Here is a 20,885-nt window from a genome sequence, read left to right as displayed (position 1 = left end):
CCTATGTGGCCTTGGGCAAGCCACTTAACCCCACTGCCTTGCAAAAACTAAAAAAACAAAAACAAAAACAAATGTAGTATATTATCAAAAACATAAAATTTCATAGCATCTACTATGAAAAGTTTTTAAAGGAAAAAAACTACTATGACTATATTTACTGGTATCATTCATCAAAGTTCTACCTGGACATTTCATGTGGGACTAGAAATGACTGTGGGTTCTCAAAATCTCCTGCCAGTTAAGATCACAGAAAGGGAAAATGATTAATGTTGAAGAGGTTAAAGGTAGACTGGGACATTAATGCACTGTTGGTGTATACACACTATTTACTAGACTGTTTGCCACTGGCAAGGGGGGGAGGAAATTATGTAACTTATAAATATGCATATGCATATGGATAAATGTCAAAAAAATTTTCATAACATGTAATTGGAAAGATAAAGTATCAATTGTGGAAAAAAAAATGTTTTCACCAGCCATGAGCACTCCCAACACCCTCTAGAGGTTTCTGCCAAGGTAAAGGACACCCTCAGCTGTCCCACTGAAGTTCTTGGTATCTGTTACCTTTTCCTCTTTATTAGCTTGCTTCCTTTGGCAAGTATACACATTTTAAAAAGGATTTAAAGTTTATTTACACTTAAACTCACTTTTTAATTTAAAATCAATCAAGTAGGTCTAATAATCTCACTTTTCTGCTCAAAAAGCTTCAGGGGGGATCCCTATGGCCTAGAGAATGGGGTCTTACTGGACTCAGTCTACCTTTTCAATCTTGTTTCATATGACACCCTCCCCACTCAACTTCCCCTGGATGCAGATAAAGGGACTTGCCAGCTACTCCCTGATGTCTTAAGCTACCCTTGGCTGATCTTAAGCTACCAAGGCTGCCTACTGTGTCAGCACTGAACTAGGTGCAAGAAACACTTTACTCCCATGAACCTTACATTCAATCACACATAATCAGTAAATAAGTATTGTTCAGTGACCCCCCTTCAGCTCATCTTACAGACGAGAGATTGAGCTAAACAGGGTGAAGTGACTTGCCCAGGATCACAAAGCTAGTAAGGATTGAGACCAGATGGGACCTCAGAAAAAGTCTTCCTGACTCCAGGTCCAGTACTAGCTGTGGGCCATCAGGAACAGGCTTTGGGTAAAATGAGAAGCTGGAGCTCAAGTCTAAAGAGAGCTATTGGAAGTCTGGTCATAAGGAAGCTATAAGGAAGTTGGCCAGGGCAAGACACCCAGATGTCAAATGGAGAGCAGTATAGGAGGAGAAGGCCAAGGAAGAGCTTTAAAATCTCCACAACAGTTTATCTGATCCTTGAGGCAACAGGAAGCTATTGGAGTTTAATGAGTAGATCTGTGGGGAAGAAATAACTGAGCCTCTAGTTAGTTCCTAGTGAACAAAATTCTCAGAATTGTCATTTATTGAAAATACTCCAAACCACTAATAAGAACAGAAATCAAAACAAACTAGGGTTTTTCCTCACTCAGCAAACTGGCAATTCAGTCACCACCTCAGATACCAAGTATGTCCAATATTGCCAATGTAAGATAGTATCCAAAGAGATAAAGGACAGTCCCAGCTCTAGCAAAGTCACTACCCATTCAGCAACTACATGTGTTACCATTATTTCCCCATGTACAAGACACATGCTTTTTCAAAAAAATTGGGGTCTAAAAACTGGGAGCATCTTATACAGTGGTTATATATATCTTATACAATGGTTTTTGTACTTGCATTTCCCATTTTTTCACACTTGTTGTCTTTGCATTCATTGTTTCACATAATTCTGGTCTATTAGATGACGCTTTGCCATGTTCTGCCCAGAAATGGCTCAGAAAAGATTTTTGTCCAGGGCTGAATCCAAGTTCAAAGTGATCTAGTTAGCAAAAGGGAATGGAAATCATGCTGCTGAACATTGATCTGGTCCTCCTCCAACTGAGAAAACTATCTGAGACTGGCTATGAGCAGAAAAAACCCTATTGAAAGTGCCCCAACAGAAGGCCATGAGAGGCAAGGCAGCCAAATGGCCTGATCTAGAAAGGGAATTGAAGAGACGGTTGAGGAGCAAAGGGCCATTGGAATTCCTATATCCACAAAGATGGTTCAGCAGGAGGCCAGAAGAATTGATGATGAAAAAGAAATGATTGTTTCCAAAGCGGGACACAATGGGTACACTTCAGGTTCATGAAACAGCATGGACTAAGTAAGCGTCCACCCACCAGACTTGCCCATGGAGCACTTGTGGTCAACCCCAGACCACAGGTAGGAGAGCAGGCAGAGCTTCTCCTAAGACAGTGCTTGGTCATCAAACACAAATGAGGGCAAGCTCATGTTTCAGAATTGACAGTGATGAGTTGTATGAATTTTATGTTAATAAAACTTGAGCTCAATAACTATGTAATACATTTTTCTTCAAATTTCAGGCCCCCAAAATTAAGGTGTCTTATACATGGGGAAATAGGGTAAATGCTAGGGTTACTAAAAAAGGAAAAGCACAGTCCTGCCCTTGATGAATTCTAATGGGAAGGAGACAATGTTTATGAATTTCAGATAAGGACAAGAAACTTGGTACTCCTCAATCCCTGGCATGTAAGATTGGATTATTTCATCTATTTCTACTCATTAAAAGCAACAATGCCCAGTCAATAGCAAAATATCTGTTCTCCCTCATTAACAACCTTTATGACTCTTTTATAAATAGTATCTTTTCTGAGGAAAACCCTTCTGAATCTTTCCTTATAGCAAGGTGAAAAAAAACCAAGAAACTAACCATCTGACAATACAGGCATCATCTTGCAAATATCTTTCTTGCCAAGAGGAAAAAAAATGCTTCTTCCTCCTTTCCTCTGGATTTAAGATCAGTAACTGGAATTTCATTTTTTTTTTAGTCTTTTTATTTACATTACTGTAAATTATGTGTTCTCTTGATTCTAGTCTTACAAATCACATGAAGAATTGTAATTGATGGTCACTGGGCAATACTGACGACACTAAGTAAGTTGAGGACCACAACTTACAAAGTCAGATCCTGCCAATTAAGAAGTTGCACAGATCTCAGTTTGACTCCAAGGTCTTTCCTACCACTGCACAACTTCACCCCAAAAGTACAACTGGGGGGGATAAATGAGAAACAGCATATTGTCAACTATGAAGTGGAGTGTTGAAAAAGCAGCACCCCATCAATTCATCAGCTACTATGGCCAGGCACTGATACTAACACAGCTGAAACAAAAACAAAGTTTCTATCTCCAGGAGCCAAGTAAAAAGTATACTGAGAATGCAAAGTCATTGTAGAATATAAACTTTTTTCTAGACCTTTTCAAGTGGTATCACCAAATTGATCAAGGAAAGAATGTCCCTAAATCTAGAATTTCAATTACAGGAGTTAGAGCCCTGATGGAGGCTGTATAAGCCATACATGAAACTTGCCCTGAAATTGGAGTTTTGGAGCTAAGAATTTTTTGGGGACCACTGAAAGACTGTTAGATACACAATCTTGGGTGTATGAAGATTAATGGGATGAATTATGAACAGGGGATATTAATAAGGCAATTATGATATAAAAGATTGACATCATGATAGAAAAATTGATACTAGCTTTTAGAAGTTATGGATGTAGGTGTAGATTCAATCTCTAGGGGGATAAGTCACTTCATCTCTCTTCATTCATCACATGTAGGTGGTGAGATGATTTCTAAAACTCTAAACCTATGATTCTTCAAGGTCAAGCAGTTGAACCAAAGATACATAAGAACTTGAGCTGCCCTTACCCACACACAGAGGAAGATAAGTACAGGACTGTACCTTCACTTTCACAACTGGGGAGGGGGGAGGGAAGAAAATATTAACACTGATATGAGCCCAATTACTTTGTTTTCCTCTCCAATTAAATAAATCAATAAATTAAAGAGGGAAGCATCTATGATTTTATCCTTGACTGTAAATTAATTCAAAGCATTAATAACTAATCTTTCCTATACTAGATGGTTTATAAATCAAGGCTTCTTTAACTCTGTTTTAAATGTTTTCATAAACATATTTCAATATAATTACAAACTAGTTATTGTATTATCTCTGAAAAAAAATGGTCAATGGTCTTAAAAATTTCCAAAGGAGTTCATAACACAGAAGACTCAAAACTTCTTCAAGACTAGCAAAAATGCTACTAACTATTGCCTTAATCATTAAACCTGTGGCAGAGCCGAATTAATTAGAACTCAAACTCAATCTAGCTTTCACCTTCAACATACACTCAAATAGGAAATTCATGTACTCCTCAGTTGCTGCTGATCACCTCAGTCTTCCCTCATTCTCCAGACTTCAAAGTCTAACTCCAATTTGGTTTTTCCCATGTTGTATTAAGATTTTGTTCTAATTAATTAGCATTTACTTTAAAAATGTCCTCATTTTTATAGAAAGCCTTGAATCTGAAAGATAAAAATATAAACCCAACTAAAGCTAGCTGGGTTAACATAACTTTGTTTCTAACTTTCAACAAAAGAAAATGAACTGTGGGCACTATCAGAGATACATTTGATGAAAACTGCTTTTTAATGATTTGGGTGTAATTTGAATGACTCAGGATTTTGACTTTGTACCCCCCCCCTCCATTTCAATCCCATTAATATTTTCATAACTGAATGAAAACTTTGCCAAATCCATTGCTAATAAATCAGTCTCCCTCCCCTTCCAAAGTATATTAAAAAAAAAACCACAACCCAGAATAGTCTAGACACTTGAAATAAGAAACAAATAACATAGAATCTGTCAAGAAAGCATGGAATAAGAGGCAGCTAGGTGGTGCAGTGGGTAGAGCACTGGTCCTGGAGTCAGGAGTACCTGAGTTCAAATCTGGCCTCAGACACTTAATAATTACCTAGCTGTGTGGCCTTGGGCAAGCCACTTAACCCCATTTGCCTTGCAAAAAAAAACACTAAAAAAAATGTATGGAATGAAGTGAGTAAATGAATGAAGATGACAGCACCATGGTGCAAAATGCTTCAGCTAAGGCTCTCCAAGAAGAGAAAAGATAACTTTAAAATGAAAGCTGGTCAAAAAAAAATTGCCAAAGATTTTTTAAATGTGGGGGAAGGGGGGGCACAACAAGTTGGAAATAAAGATGTCACCTGAGAACCACAGCATGCAGCAGTAGGGAGGACTCTACTACCTTTCCTCACCTCAGGGCTGGGAGCTAATGGCTTGGTATTGGACCTCAGGGACCAGGGTGCAATCTACAGAGTTTTCACTTGAAGTCTGAGAGGTTAAAAATATCTTCAGGAGGCCCAAAACTTTGTAAATTGAATTGGTTAATATACTTACCATAAAACTATGGGCTACAGGAAGAATCCAGTGATGGGGGAAAAAAGAGGAAGAAAAACCCAATCCCTATAAAGTGAAGGTGGGCTTCTACAGGGAACAGGGTGGAGGTTCCATAGGGAGTCAGGCACCTGCCCCTGGTTCTGCTCTCAGGCACTCTTTTGGTCATACTAGGTTCCATATCCACTCCACAAAGTCTGGTCATCAGAAACAGAGGGGCTAGGGATGGAAGGGAAATGGAGTTATTCCTGATTTATCCAAGTCCTTTTATATTTTCACTGAAACTGTACAGATTTCTCCATTCAGCTGAGAGCTGACAGTATATAAATTGGTTCACTAGCAGCAAATGTCATTCATTCTGGCTTTGTCTCTTTTTTTTTAGGGTTTTTTTTTACAAGGCAAATGGGGTTAAGTGGCTTGCCCAAGGCCACACAGCTAGGTAATCTTTAAGTGTCAGAGACCGGATTTGAACCCAGGTACTCCTGACTCCATAGCAGGTGCTTTATCCACTGCGCCACCTAGCAGCCCCTGGCTTTGTTTCTTTAGAATTATGTACTGAAATATGCAAATTTGTTGCTTAATTTTTTTCCATTGAAAATTCTGTTATGTAACTGGCAATGGGGCAATTTTTGTTTTCAACAAATACTTCTCAACAGTATCTAATGAGTGAACACAATTTAAAAAAAGAATTAGGATATAAGCTGAAGAAATTTGGGTTTTTAATTTTGTCCTTTTAGACAAAAATCACAACCCATACAATTCTTAAAGCTTCCCTGCTTCACAGCTCACTTTCTTGACTATAGGAACTTAAGATATCTAGCCTGTAAGTATTTGTAGTTTCATTACAGAAATGGTGTCATTTCAGATTTAAAATAAGCCAGAATATTGGAGATATCAATCTTAAAACATACCTTTCCTTTTTCACACTCTAATAAGAATGAACCCATGTAAGGATTTTCACATTCAAAGTTAAAAAGTTCGAGTACATCATATTTCAAGTAAACTTCATGCAAGTCCAGATTTATAAAATAAACTGAGGGCTAATTGATTCTATAGGATTCCTATAAAGAGTAAACACCCTTGAAGAACCTTATTAGAAAAAAGTGAACAAGCACACACAATTTCTTTGAAATATTTTGATTTTTTAAGTCATCGTCAACATGCAGCATGTACAAATATTTCCTTCCCTTTCCCAAATAACTAAAATCAAAATAGCGCAACTTTTATGATTTAGGCTCCTTTTCCTCACATAAACTTCCTTCTACTATATCTTAAACCTTAATCTTTTCCCTAAGGATCAGAGTTATCTGGTTGTAAATTCAGATTTCAGTCCCACCCCCAGGCCAAAGAAAAAAAAAACTGGCCAGGAGAGAGCCCAGTAGCTGCAACTGCAACTGCAACAACAACAACAAAAATCACTTTCTTGAGTTCTCTCTCCAAGTGAGCTCTGAATGAATGCCAGGTTATTTTAAGTCTCCATTAATTTTTAACCATATTTTAATAATTACTATCTACATCTAGCAGAGTAGTTTGCCATGCTATGAATGATTTAAAAAAATTATTTTTACTTAAATCTGGACATTTCAGTGACTTTGACACTAACAAGGGTGCAGCCCATTCTACAAACCAAAAGGATGTTCCTATTTAAACTGTAACCAAATTTTTGGTAAAAACAAATCACTTAAAAAATTACAAATGGATCACCCTTAGCAAAAGGGTAGGAACTATACCTTCCTTCAGGGAACTTAGAATAAATTGGTTTGGAAATTCTGACTGTTTAGATGGCCAAAAGTAATTAACATATTGGTTTGGTTCTATTTGGTCATTACTAAAAAATCACTCAATGCAATGAATGCTTTTCTCTGGTTTTTGTCAAATAAAATTATTTTCTGTAAGAAAATAACCAGTTTTATGGTATGGTACCCTGTAAATGACTACATTCCAAGGTGTGGATTCTTACCTAAAAGAATGAGACCCAGAAGTCTCCAATGGAGGCAAAGCAGCCCTCTAGGCTGGCCCAGTCAAACAGACTGACATCTCCAGAGAGATTTCTGAAAGTTTATAACTAGTCAGCAAAATTGCAAAGGAAGGACAACCTTTTTTTTGGGGGGGGGGGGTTCGAGTCTATGCCCAAGGTCACAAAGCTAGATACTTATTAAGTGTCTGAGGCCTGATTTGAACTTAGAGCCTCCTGACTCCAGGGTTGGTACTCTACCCACTGTACCATCTAGCTGCTCCTGGTCAACCTTTTCTTGTTAAATCTTTTATCATAAGGCAAAAACTCAAGGCCTAAGTCTTCTTTTGTAGTTGAAGTTGGAATTAGGTTCCTAATTGGCTCCATAAATATTATGCATAGCATTAGTCTATTTTTTAATCACCAAATATTACAAGGATGCAAAGTGTAACTGGTCTGGTCAGTGGAAGGAGAAGGTAGGAAGGGTGGAAGCAGCCACCCAACCCCATTCCCCCTGAACCTCACCATCTGGGCCATACTCACTTCAATGCTCCCAGAAATAAAAGTAGACCCCCCAAGGCAAACACAGCAGATGATCCCTTCTCCTTGTCAAGTCATGCTCCAGGTTTTTTCTAGGCACTACTCTTCCTGTCTGACCCACCCTGTTTCCTTTGCTAAATCTTTATCCATGTCACTCCCACTAAGACTTGAGGCTCCTCAAGGTCTGTCCTGGGTCTTCTCCTTTTATACAAATTCTCTTGGTGATCTCATCAGCTCCCAGAGTTTATCAGTTTATCAGTCCCATCTGCAAGTGCCTTTTTACTATCTCAAACTGGAGATCCCAGAGGCAATTTAAAATGAACATAATCCCAAAGTGAACCCCCTCAAATCCTCCCTTCTTGCTAACTCTCTTATTCCAGTATAGACTCCTTCCCTGGCTGCTCTTGGGTAAGGTTGGCCAGCCTACCCTTCAATAAGTCTCTGTCGAACCCACCCTATTCCATGAGGCCTTTAGATCAATATAAAACCCTGTTTGGCTTTTAAGCCCTTTAATAACCTAGTTCCTTTCTACAGGTCCAGGCTTCTTATCCCAACCCCTTTCCCCCCCCAACCAATCCCCCCCCCCCCCTTCTTCCTGCCTCTTGGCCTTCCAGGGCCAGTTAAAATCCAAGCTTCTACAAGAAGCCTTTTCCATTCCTCAATTTAGGAACCTTCCCTCTAAGACTACACCCCCCCCTTGACCCTGCGTTCATCCACAGTTGTCGGTTGCTGTCTCCTCATTAGATTTAAGAGCTCCTTGAGAGCAGGGATTGTTTTTTGCCTTTTTCTTTGCATCCCCAGCCTCATCTGGTTACTTCATAGTTGACAGCTGACTGACAAATAGAGTAAGTTCTAACCCTTCAATACAGAATTAGATACCTACTCTGTGCCAAAAGTGACAATTACCATCTACAAGTATACAATAAAAACAAATTTTAGTAGAGCAAACTGAATAGACATATGAATTAGATTAGGCTTGAAGAGTCACTGACAGTGGGGAAGAGTGCTTGAAATGACTTGGTAGTCATTTAGATCTGAGTCTGAATCACTCACTAGCTGGGGCACCCTGGTAAGCAGATCCTTAAGATAATAGCACCTACTCTACAAGGTAGGTGTACATAAAATTGCTTAGAATGTCTAAGTACTTGTACTATTTCTCAAAGATGTATTTGAGCATCCTTTCAATAATGAAATCCATAGGATTTTCCTTAAAGACATAAAGTTCTCATCCTAGTCCCCTTCTCCCTCACATGCCCCCTTTTTTCTAAGAAGCCTGGTGTCCAATGCAAAGAGGACTGGCCAGGATGTCTATCAAGTTCTTCCTTTCAGAGCTTTAGTGTGAAGGCACACCATGATTCCACATGGTTTCATTAACCTAATAAAAAGAGGTAAGCTACTATTTGGTATGACTGTAGATTACTGTTTGTATGTTATGAATTACGGTTTTGTTTTGGTTTCCTTAAAACTAAGTCAATTTGTTTCTGAGAAGCAGCACAATTCCTAACAGATCAAATATTTATTTCAATAACAGTATTTGTTAATGTAACAAAATGGAAAGAGTTGAGAATAAGCTCCGTCCCTACAATTATTCTGGATCTTCAGGTTTCTCCCCTATATGGAAAATTAATTTGAAATTAACCTGTCCTACCCAACTTATGGAGATGCAATGAAATATTCTACAGAACACCACCAGAGGCTGAAGACAAGCTGCAGAGTTTTCATGGCAGCTCTAAGGCTGAATGGGTTCTCAGGAACCTTCTACTTGAGCCACCCCACCTGGAGGCCAGGGAAGATAGTAAAAGTGCATTAGAGAAGGATTGAGACCCAGGTGTCCTCAAACTCCAGAAACCAGGATTCTTTCCACGGTTGCCAGACTGCTTTTTTCATTATTTAAGAAATTCATAAAGCTATACCAACCAGCATATAGTATCTATAGCTATATAGTTCATAAAATTTTAATCATGGGCAATGACAATATAATATGGTACTTCAAACAGTCACAAATTTAAGCTCTCCAAATTTTTCATTTCTAGGGGCCCATGATCCAAGTCTCATGCTTCTCCTTCTGTCGGTATTTTTCCTATTAGCATTTGCATCAGATGCATAAGTAGGGGAAAAGCAATTCCTGTGAATCAGTCCACAGCTGATGAATAACAGCCATTTAAGTTTTCTAACTACCTAGAACTTTCTCTATTCACAGTTGATCCTCTGAGGAGGGAGGAGATGGGAATGAGAAAGATGGAAATGGGAGGAACAAAATGTTTCAGATAAAATCCCATCCAGGGTCCCTTGTCCCAGATGAGTTCTGGGCTTCCACTCAGATCTTTTGACTTCAAATCCAAGGATACTTCCAAACACCTTAAGTGAATTATAAAAGGTTTTAGTGGATAAAGACAGTTGGCTAAAATGAAGGTCAGGTTATAGTCACACTATCTTATATGTGAACCATCTTTTTCTATCTAATCAAGGATTAACAAACCAGAATGGTCACTTGGAGAACTTCTCTGAAATAACAGGATCTCTCAAAACTACTCTAAAATGATGTTGAATGCAAAAATCCAGACATTCTTGATGGAGAATTAAAAGGATTCTGAGGATTAAACAGTCTCTATGCTAAAAACAAAAAAGTCCCCTATTGTCAGTGATTTAAATGGGGATGGGGGGTGGCAGATTCCTGGTTTCAAGAGAGGCTAGAACTGCTTTTAGCAGGTCCTGAGCACTGCCTCCAATCAGGAAGACAGTCCCAATGCAGTTTCAGTCACTTTCTGAGGGACCCTCTGTCTGCCTCAGAATCCTCACTAGTAAACTGGGGATAAAAACACCACCAACCCCCCCCCCATATCAAATGTGACAAAAATGACAAAATGCTTAGATGTTGGGCACACAGTGAGGATATGTTAGCTCTCATCATCCTGTCCCAATGATCATCACCCGGGGTTCTGAGGCGAGGGACACCTTTGAACAGGGCAGAAGGACACTCTGGAGGGGGAGGGTATGCCACCAGAAGCAGAGCCCAGGGTAGGATAGTCTAGGGGCATCTTGAATTTTGACAGACAAGTGCACAATCTGCTTTGGCAACAGTGCCTCACTGACACAGAGCTCACTTTGCAAGAGCAAGGTCAGTATATAAAACACAAGCCACATGTGCCACCTGAGAAATATCAGTCATCAGAACTAATTTATGACATTAGGTGAGAACAAAAAAGGCAGACCAAAACATGAAAGTAGATGAATTTTTCTGAGTCATTCTCAGTCCCTACACACTACACCTCAGTTCTTTTCCCCCCCAGCACATTTCTATTAACAGCCTACAGTAGATTAAAAGAATGAAATCATAAGAGATTGTTAAAAAAAATGGTTGATAGGTAAAAAAAGTCCTGGTAGTGAGATCCTTCAGATACAAACAGCAGATAAGACTCACAAATAAGCACCTCAATCTACAAATTTCTTCACAATCCAGAAAGATATCCTCTCTTATGGCATACTGATGGATCATGAAAATTTAACCCAAACTAGGTTAAATGCTGTTCACTGTATTGTTTAGAAACAGCCCTATTCAGTTTTTATTATTACATTATTGCTACTGATGAAGGCTACTTGAATGTAGTAGAAAGCATACCAGCTGTAGTCTCTAGGCCCTTACCAACTGTAAAACAAGGAGTTAAAAATCTTCAGTTTCTTCATCTGCAGAGGGAGCTCCTCTCAAACCACCTCCCTATGACTTGACTATACACAAAATGGAGAGAAGAGGAGAGAGAGCATGAGAACTAGTGCCTGCCCTAGAGAAACTTGTTTTCTGTTTGGGAGGGAAAAAGCACCCAGTTAAATAAACACAAAATAATTTGCCGTGGGAGAAGGCCCTGATAGCCAAGGAGAAATACTTCCCATTGGAGGTAAGCCCAGAAAGCATTCCAGCCTGGGTGAATGAATGCACCAAGTTGTTCAACAGAAGACAAGTTGATCTGGAATGGACAGTTCCAGAGTGGGAGTAACAGGCAATATGGTTGGAAAAGTAGATTGGGACTTCCATATCTTTGGAAGGCTTTAAATAAGAGGAATGTTTCATCTTTAGAGAGCTACTAACTTTTTTTTTTAAGATAAGACAAAGAAGTGATCAGATCAGAGCTTTAGTAAAATACTTTTTGGCTACTGTTTATAAAACGGATTAGAGGGGAACAGTCTAGAAGGAGGCTAGGAAGAGAAAATGAGAAGGGACTGACCATGTGGGAAGAGAGATAGGCACTGATGCCAGAGGGTTTGGGTATGGGGAGTTAGGGGAAAAGTCAAGGTTGTGAACCTGGATAACCTCAAGGGGTGGCAATTCAACAGGAGTAGGTAAGTTTGAAGCAAAGAGGGATATTTTGGGGAAAAGATCAATTCTATTTTTGAACATGCTGGTTTTGGAAGGATATCTAAGGAGACAGTTCAGAGGGGAAAAAAATCAGGTCTGGATCTATATATCTGGGACTCAAACTGCACAGAGATATTGGAACTCAAGAAGAGTCAATGAGATCACCTAAAAAAAAAATGAGAAAAAGGCCTGAGGACATCCAGACTAAGGAATCAAGACAAATGATATAGGCAGAAATGGAGATGAGAAGTTGTCAGAAAGGCAGAAAGAGAAATTACTGTCAAGTGGAGGGGAGGAGGGAAGGAGAAAAATGTGTAACTCAAAATCCTACAAAAAAATGAATTGTCTTTGCATGTGGTTGGAAAAATTTAATTTTTTAAAAACTATGAACACTGTCTAATTTTTTTATCTTTGTTTCTGCCATTTAAACTATATACTTATAGATATTGTATGATTTTTGTTTTGCTTCTGTTTTGTCGTTTTTGGACCTCTTCAAATGATCGTAGTTCTTTAAAAAAAAAAGGGAAAGTCAAGAGAATTGAAAGCTGGGTAGAAGAAGGATGAGGTCTTAGAAAGTTCATTCAAATGGTGAATTCAGACATCAGAATAAGGGATTGAAAATCTAATGTATAGGACACTAAATGAAATTATGTTACCTGAATAACTCAATGATTTCAATACTTCAACTGATACTTCAGTTTCCAAATGATCCACAACAAAGCAACAAGGTATATAGAACTATCTATGTAACAGAAACATAGCTATTCTTAAATTCCCAGTAATACAATAACACTGACACCAATTTGGTATCTAAAATCTCATGAAATATTTGTAGAGTGATGGTCCTGTCCACTTGTAAGGGGACCAATTTACTGTACTGATGGATAGCAATTGACTTTTATTATCCCTATCATAAATATTCTTAATTATATGCTTAAATATTTTTGGATTTTATTGGTTAGCTACTAAAGAAATAGGTTAAAATAACTGAGTTCAAATGTTGATAGATGTTCAAAATACTTTGGACCTTTTCAGTGGGAAGAGAAGTAGAAAGTCAAATAGTTATGAAAAAGATTGCTACGTGCAAAAATTCTTTTATAGGATTCACTAAGTGTCCAAGGACTGACCAAGTTATCTTAAAAGATGTAAAAAGATAACCCATGTGTAAACAGTTGCAAAACATGATCATTTGGTGAGCTGAAACAGAAGAGGTGGCAACCCACCTTCTTTTTACAATTCTGACGAAACTACACTGGACAGTCACTTATGGCCAAAAAGTTTTACAGTTTATAACTTTCTCACCTTTCCCACACCATTACTATAAGATATATTTTAAAATGCCAAATATTAAGTAAGACTCATATTGTACTTAAGTATATTTGTGTCAAATGCTCCCTCTCAGTAACCACTGGTTTTAGAAATTCACAAAACCTTCTTCCCAAGTATTGAAATTTGTAATGGAGGCTGAATATGGTGACAATAGTCATATTTGCATAAAGCAAATATTCTTCTGAATAATAAATAGCCAACTGCGGCTAATAGAAAAACTTGTTTAAAAAAAGGATTCTATCTATATTGTAGGTGGATTTGATAACTAATAAAATGCTATTTGCTCAAATTTTTACATCGATCAGCTTGGCTAATATGACAGAAAAGGGAACTGGGGCACAACAGTTGTTGGCCAAGTTCTGAACTGATCCAACCTTTCTGGAGAGCAATTTGGAACTATACCCAAAGAATTAGAAATTCTGTGCAAACCCTTTGATCCAACAATACCATTATTAGGTCTGTATCCCAAAGAGATGATAAAAATAGGAGAAAAGACCCACATGTGTGCAAAAGTATTTATAGCGGCTGTTTTTGTAGTGACAGAATTGGAAATTAAGGGGATGCCATCAATTAAGGAATGACTTGACAAGCTGTGGACTATGAATGTAATGGACTATTATTGCTCCATTAGAAATTATTAGCAGGTGGATTTCAGAAAAACATGGAAAGACTTAAATGAACTAATACTGAGTGAAGTGAGCAGAACCAGGAAACACTATGTAATGATCAATTCTTAGAATTAGCTCTTCTTGGCAATACAATGACCAAAGACAGTTCTCTAAAAGCCTTGTGATGGAAAATGCTATCCACAACCAGAGAAAGAACTATGGAGTCTGAACACAGAACCAAGCAAACTATTTTCACTTGTTCAAAAATTTGCTTCCTTTCTTTCCCATGGTTTTCCCCTTCGGTCTGATTCTTCTTTCACAGTATGACTAATATGGAAATTTGTGTAACATGACTGCACATGTTTATAAATTCCACAAATAGGTTATTATTTCACAGCAAATTTTTTAAAATACTATAATTTTGACTAGCTATAGAGCTCATCTTAGAGGGAAATAAAAATAAAAGTCAACAAAGTTTTTTTTAACACTTTAGAGCAATAGAAGGAAGAAGAGTTATGGCTATTACAAATATTAGGTCCAGTGTAAGAAGCCTGATCTGTTTACATTCTTTAATTTTGCTGACCATCTACTATAAGGCTGTTGTTCTCCAAGTTACTTTAGATAAGCCAGGCAGGTGTGGTTAAATCCACATAAGGTGAATTTCTTATACATAAGAAAACAAAAGTACTGAATGACAAAAAAAAAATCTAAAACATTTAATAAATCCACGCAAAAGAATGAGAATCTATTCCTTAAGTCATTATTTAAAATATATTTTAATTTTCATTTTTAAGAAGTACAATACCTGTGAAAGAGGATACATTGGAGACGTTGTGTGTTAATAGAGGTCAGTGCTTTTAGAGATCTAACTACAATTTGGAAAGAGAACACTGAAAACTTAGCCAGATTTCAGGAACAAACACTGTTCAGTCAATGACATGACTGAACCAAAGATTTTGTTATATTAAAATTGCCTCCCTTTATTTCCTCTGACCATTAAAGCACTTTGAAATTTCATCCTGAAAACAGATCAATATGATCCAAGTTACTGATCTTCATGGAAACACTGAAAACTTCAAACACTTCAAAACTTCACTAGTTATCTAAAACATTCTCTTGAGAAGCAGAACCCCCCAAGCACATAGTAGGGTCTGTGGATTATTAATTTTAGGGATCATTGACAAAGACTGGCTGCAGGAATAGCACTTTCTATGAGAGTTGCTGAAGTAGCCAGTGGTATAGAACCTCTTCATTCACCTGGACATCTGGCTGGTTGAGGGACAGAGTGCCCCAGACATCTCTGCTATCTAAAGAAAAATGGAAAGTGAAAGAATTCTTGTGAAGCTGTGGAAGCCATTCACTGTGTCTGCTGAAGCAGCAGCCTGTCTGACCCAGCCTAGCCAGCCAACCACTCCCTTCGCAAGTGAGGAGCAGTTCAATAGAAGGGAATTACGGTCCTACCAAAATGAAATTTCAACCTGTCTGGGGATACAGATTCCATTTTAAACTGTAATATTTTAAGAATAAACATCCTTTGGCAACTTGGTAAAAAGCGGATCTGATTCAAGGTAAGGAAATGCTTGTGGGTCTAACCTGATCAAGCAAGTTCCAACTAGTCACAAACTGACCAAGACTAACCCTGTCCATAACCAGCTAGCTGCCTGGGGGACTAGTGGATTTTTCCTTCCCTTTTAATTAAACTGTATGTGCCCTGCCAAAGCTGTAGTCTTCATCTCAGACTGCAGTTATTCACATTGCAAATCTCAAATGTATCCATCAGAATGGTTTTTACCTCACATACAGCAGTACATGAGTTTCATATAGAATGAAAATAACAGAACAAGTGAGAATTTATCCTTTGGCTCTATTTCTACAGTTTCTTAGGTAGCTTTAGGTTATAACTTAGACAAATATTAGAGTATCCCAATGTCCTCTTTTCACATATATGTAAACTGAAAAGTCCAAGAAAGTTAAGTGACTTTCCTGGGGCCTAAAGTAGACAGTGGTATAGTCAGTCCTGGATTCCCTTGTAGAAGGTTCTAAAACATTTGCAGTTCAAAAGAATATCCATTTTGGTAGAATTTAACTCAAACTGGAAAAGGGGAGAAAAGATTGTATGTACATTTCATTTCTCTACTTTTGGGCAGAATCTCACTGAATGGGGGGGGGGGAGTGTGAGGGGGAGATATGAGGATAAAGGGAGTGTCCTAGGTCTATGACCTCACCAGTGTGGAGCAGTGGGTTCAACTTTTTTTTTGGTGTCCTGGACAAAGCAGGTCAAGCTTATGGATCATTACGTGGAATAAATTTTGAACCCCAGATGACATGGGATTGCCAAGGAAATCAATTACGTTGGAATATTTATTCTAAAAGTTCCATGGCCCCAGGTTTAAGAATTCCAGATGAAGAGAAAGTCTAAAACTGATATCCACAGTCACATGCCAGTGAGGGAGGCAGGCCTTGAACTCAGGCCATCTTGAGGCCCAGGCTTGCCCTGATCCCACTGGGACTCTCAAATCCACTTATTGAGAATTACTCAGACCCCAGCTTTCATTAATTAGCTATGCAACCTGGGTAATTCCAGGGTCTCAGCTTCATTGGGTTCAATGAGAAGGGAAAGAGAAGAAAAGATGCTCCATCTGCCCTCAGTCTGAGCCCATTCAAAATTGGGTCCAGGACTAGTCAACATTACTGAAATCTCTTGGGTATCATCTTAGGCCCATTTTAATTTCTGTCCTCAACAAAGGTGAGGAAGGCCCTGATAATGGGAGTGTTGTCAAAAAACTTAAAATCCAGAAAGAAGACTGTCCCATATTATTTTGAAAGGCATTCTAATATGGAATCATAACAACTTAGAACTTGCATCTCTTTGGTACTTTATGGTTACAAAACATTTTAGATATTTAATATCTAAAATCTTACTTTGAGAAAATTTAGGTTTTCCTCAACTATAGCATTTTTCCTCAAGTCCACAGCAAATTTTAACTAATCTTACTTGACATATTAATGCCTGCTCATAATCTAAAATCATTGACTTGACATTGAATTGAAAGTTATACTGCTGCTTACAAATATTCTGCAGTCTGTGTTCACTAATTCGGAAAGATCTCTTCCACTTTTGGTTACTGACAAGAGGGGCATCTAGGTGGCTGGCCCTTGAGTCAGGAGGACCTGAATTCAAATCCCACCTCAGGCACTTGGCTGCATGACCTCGGGCCAAGTTGCTTAACCCTATTGCCTTGCCAAAAAAACCAAAAACAACAAACTACTGACCAATTTTCAGTTGTTTAGTGGCTATAATTACAAGTTTTTCTTCTTGCCTCTTGTGCAAATGTGCTCTGAGGCAGCATTGCTGGTTTCCACCACACTGCTGTCCAGCTCTGCTTCTCTCTAGAGGTACTGCCTACTCCTGCTAGAATCACACCTAAGCCCACTCTGTTGTGTGTGCAAAGCCCTTCCCTGAGTGACTCTCATCTGCTTTTGCAGCCCTTGAACTCCAGGCCAGCCCCAAAGGGCCTCCCCTCTGGCTGCTCATCCCTCCCCATCTCTGCACTTGAGGGGAAGACTCAAAGGACACCCTTGTTGGACTCCCCCACCAACTATGACTTTGAATTCATTTTGGATGACTTCTCTATGTACTGAGAGTATCTACATTCACATGGGTTGTCTCCTAGAATGGAAGCTCTCTGGAAGTCAAGCTTACTCTCACTGAGACCACCTTCTAGAGGCTAAGCAGAGAGATACAGCAATCAAACTAAATAAGGGAGATTCAGAAACAATAACAAACTTCCTTATTCAATAAAAACTGCTGGGAAAATTGGAAAGCAGTCTAACTGAATTTTGTTTTACACCAACACCTTAAATAGTACACTAAATGGCTAAGTGACCTTGATATTAAAGCTCATACCATAAAAACTTTATGAAGAGAAACAGATCACAAACCTTTCACACAGTAAAAGATGCATTCTTAACCCAAGGAGATAAAGGCAATTACAAAAGATAATAGATAACTTTTATTACTTGCAACTGCAAAGCTTCTGCACAGACAATATTAATGCAGCCAGCCTAAGAAGTGGTCAAATGGGGAAAAAAAAATTCTTGACTCAAATTCCTCTGGTAAAGATTTACTAAGATGTACAAATAACAAGTAAGAAATATATATGTATAATGCATATACAAAATTAATAGTCATTTCTCAATAGACAAACATTCAAAGTTTAAAAATTCTCAAAAGAACTACAAGGAAAAAAAATGTTCTAAATCATTAAAACAAATGCAAAATAAAACTGCTCCCATCTTTACCTCACACTCTGCAAATTGGCAATAAAGACTACAAATCACCAATAATGAGTCACTGTTGGGAAAAGGTTGTGGAAGGTAGGTGCACTAATACATAGTTGGTGGATCTGTGAAGTCATACAACCAATGTGGAATTATATAACTAAATTAATTAAAATGTCATAACACTTTGAAACAGATTTCATTACTGGGCTTAAGCACCAAGGAAACCATCCATTGGGGGGGGAAAGGCTTCATTTACTCAAAATATTACAGAAGCACTTTTTGGTAACAGCTAAGAATCAAACCAAAGTAGAGGCTCAATGACTGAAAAATGGCGAATGTTACTGTGCCAAGAAATGAAGTGTGATGGTGAGAGAGCAAAGTAAAGATCTACATGAATTGATGAGCCAAGAAAGACACATGCTCAGTGACTACAATGTAAATGGAAACAACTACATATTGAAAAACCAAAAGGTAACTGTGACAAAATTATAAAGCAAGTCTTCATTGTGGAGAAGCAAGGAGCCCTCATGCACCCCCTAGCCCCAACACACCCAGTTGACTCCCTTCCTGGAAGCAGAAGTTCCACCTTACAATGGCACACTGGGTATTTTTTGAACATGATCATGTGTATTAACGTTTTCTTCTCTGACACTAATTACTCTTAGTCAGATGGGATAGTTCCTGAGAGGAAGGGGACTGGGGTAATTACAGTTCTGTAAGAAACAAGTCAATAAAAAGAAATAAAAAGGAACAAAACAGCTGTGATAAATGCTAAGTGTTTGAGTATTTGATTACCACACGATCGGTACAATTTCATTAAATCAAATGCTATTACAAATGCATTCTATCAAATTATTATTACAGGAATTCGTCTAAAACGAACCCATTTCCAAAACAGGGAAGCCACCTTTTGTTGACCTGGTTCTACCAAGATAATCCTTTAGCAAGGAGAATGGGTCACTTTTTCAGGGGTCCTTTTCAGTTTCAAAGTCATAAAGCACAAGTTCTGTTCTCCCCACAGCTCTTAGCTTGCCCTTCACATCCACCAGCCATGCCAATTCCTGACGAGTAATCACAATGGCCCAAAAGTCCAACCGCACAACCCACATACGGGGGTGGGGGGGGGGATGGAGGAGGTGGCCGTCCCAAACTGGTTCTGTCCCCTCCTTGTGGACTGGGCATGAAGTTTATGTCCCTTAAATAAAGCCCTCTGGCTCCCAAGGGAAACCGCGCTAATGGAATCCTCTCATCAGAATCTACCAGCTCGAAGGGAGATGCCCTGGGTCAAAGGCCTGCCGACTTCCGTCGGGCCGTCCGGTCGGGCATTTGCCACCTTCTCTGTGCACACAAGACACATCTTGGCCACCGTTCCCGCGGCCCCCCGCGCCACTGCCCTTCGCCGAGTCCGCACAAGGCGCGTTTTCTCCTTGAACGAACAGCGCCGGAGTCCGGACAAGTCCCAAGGCTTGGGCCGCCGGGGCAGCGCCCCGGCCCGGTTCTGGAGCGGCCCAGCTTCCGCGCCGGACTGGGGCTGGGACTGGGGCAGCCCTCCGCCGCGCCCCGGGTCTCACGGCCCCGGGCCGAACCCCTTTCTCAGGCCGGGACCTCCCAGCGCGGGGGGCCGGACCGTGGGGGGGGGCCGGGGCGCGGGGTGCGGGGGGCCGGGGGGGCCACCGCGGGGTGCGGGGGGCCGGGCCCGGACTCACCTCCGAACATCTGCGGGGAGAGGTGCGCGGGCAGCGAGCCGATCACCAGGCGCGGGCCGCCGGCGGCCGAGCGGGCCTCGTCCGGGGTGCTGCTGACCGAGTCCTGCGAGCCGTAGGGGCCGCTGCTGCTGCTGCTGCTGGGGATGTGCACGGCCGACTGCGCCGCGCGGGCCCCGCCGCCCCCGCCGCCGCCCAGGGAGCGGCCGCCCGCGCGGGGCCCCGAGGCCGAGGCGGCCGGGCCGGGCGCCGGGCCCGAGGGCGGCGCGGCCGGGGCCGGGCCCGGGGCGGCGGGGGCGCGGGCCCGCGCGGCGCCGCCGGCCGGGGCCGGGGGCAGGTCCGAGCCCGAGTAGGCGCGGGCGCGGCCGTTGGCGGCGGCCGGCGCGCTCTGCTTGGCGCCCATGGCCGGGCCGGGCCGGAGCCTCAGGTGGGCCGGGGCCGCCGCGCCCGGGGGCCGCCGCTAGCTGAGGCCGCTGCGCCCTCCCCGGGCCTCGGCGCCGCCGCCGCCGCCTCCTGGGCTGGGACCGGGACCAAGAGCGAGGCCGCCGCCGCTGCCGCCGCTGCTGCCTCCGCCACCAGCGCCGCCGCCGCCGCCATTCTCCGCGGCCGCCGCCTCCTCCTCCTGTAGCCTCCGCCGCCCCAGGCCCGGGGGGAGGCGCCCGCCCGCCGCCGCCGCCGCCGCCGCCGCCGCCGCCCCGGCCCCGCCCCCTGCCGAGCCCCGGCCCCGCCCCCTGCCGAGTCCGCCCCGCCCCCGCCGGCCACCGCCCCGCGCCTCCCGGCAACCGCCGCCGCCGGG

The 20,885-nt window shown here is 41.1% G+C and overlaps 1 protein-coding gene across 3 annotated transcripts in view; it reads right to left on the bottom strand.

Moving 5' to 3' along the window:
* Positions 1–20,756, bottom strand: part of ZNRF2 (zinc and ring finger 2) — a 53,594-nt gene extending 32,838 nt beyond the window's left edge. For all 3 annotated transcript variants that reach the window (XR_012470435.1, XR_012470436.1, XM_074195578.1), the window contains exon 1: positions 20,093–20,756. Coding sequence is in view for 1 of the 3 variants with exons in the window: in XM_074195578.1 (XP_074051679.1) it covers positions 20,093–20,492 (400 nt within the window). In the remaining 2 variants the exon portion in view is untranslated. The remainder of the gene's footprint in view (positions 1–20,092) is intronic.
* Between the last annotated feature and the right edge of the window lie 129 nt (positions 20,757–20,885).

The sequence above is a fragment of the Macrotis lagotis genome, chromosome 7 (assembly GCF_037893015.1).
Source record: "Macrotis lagotis isolate mMagLag1 chromosome 7, bilby.v1.9.chrom.fasta, whole genome shotgun sequence".
In the NCBI taxonomy this organism is placed as follows: domain Eukaryota; kingdom Metazoa; phylum Chordata; class Mammalia; order Peramelemorphia; family Peramelidae; genus Macrotis; species Macrotis lagotis.
The sequence above is the reverse complement of the archived record's forward strand: the minus strand, read 5'-3'. Positions and strand labels throughout refer to the sequence as shown.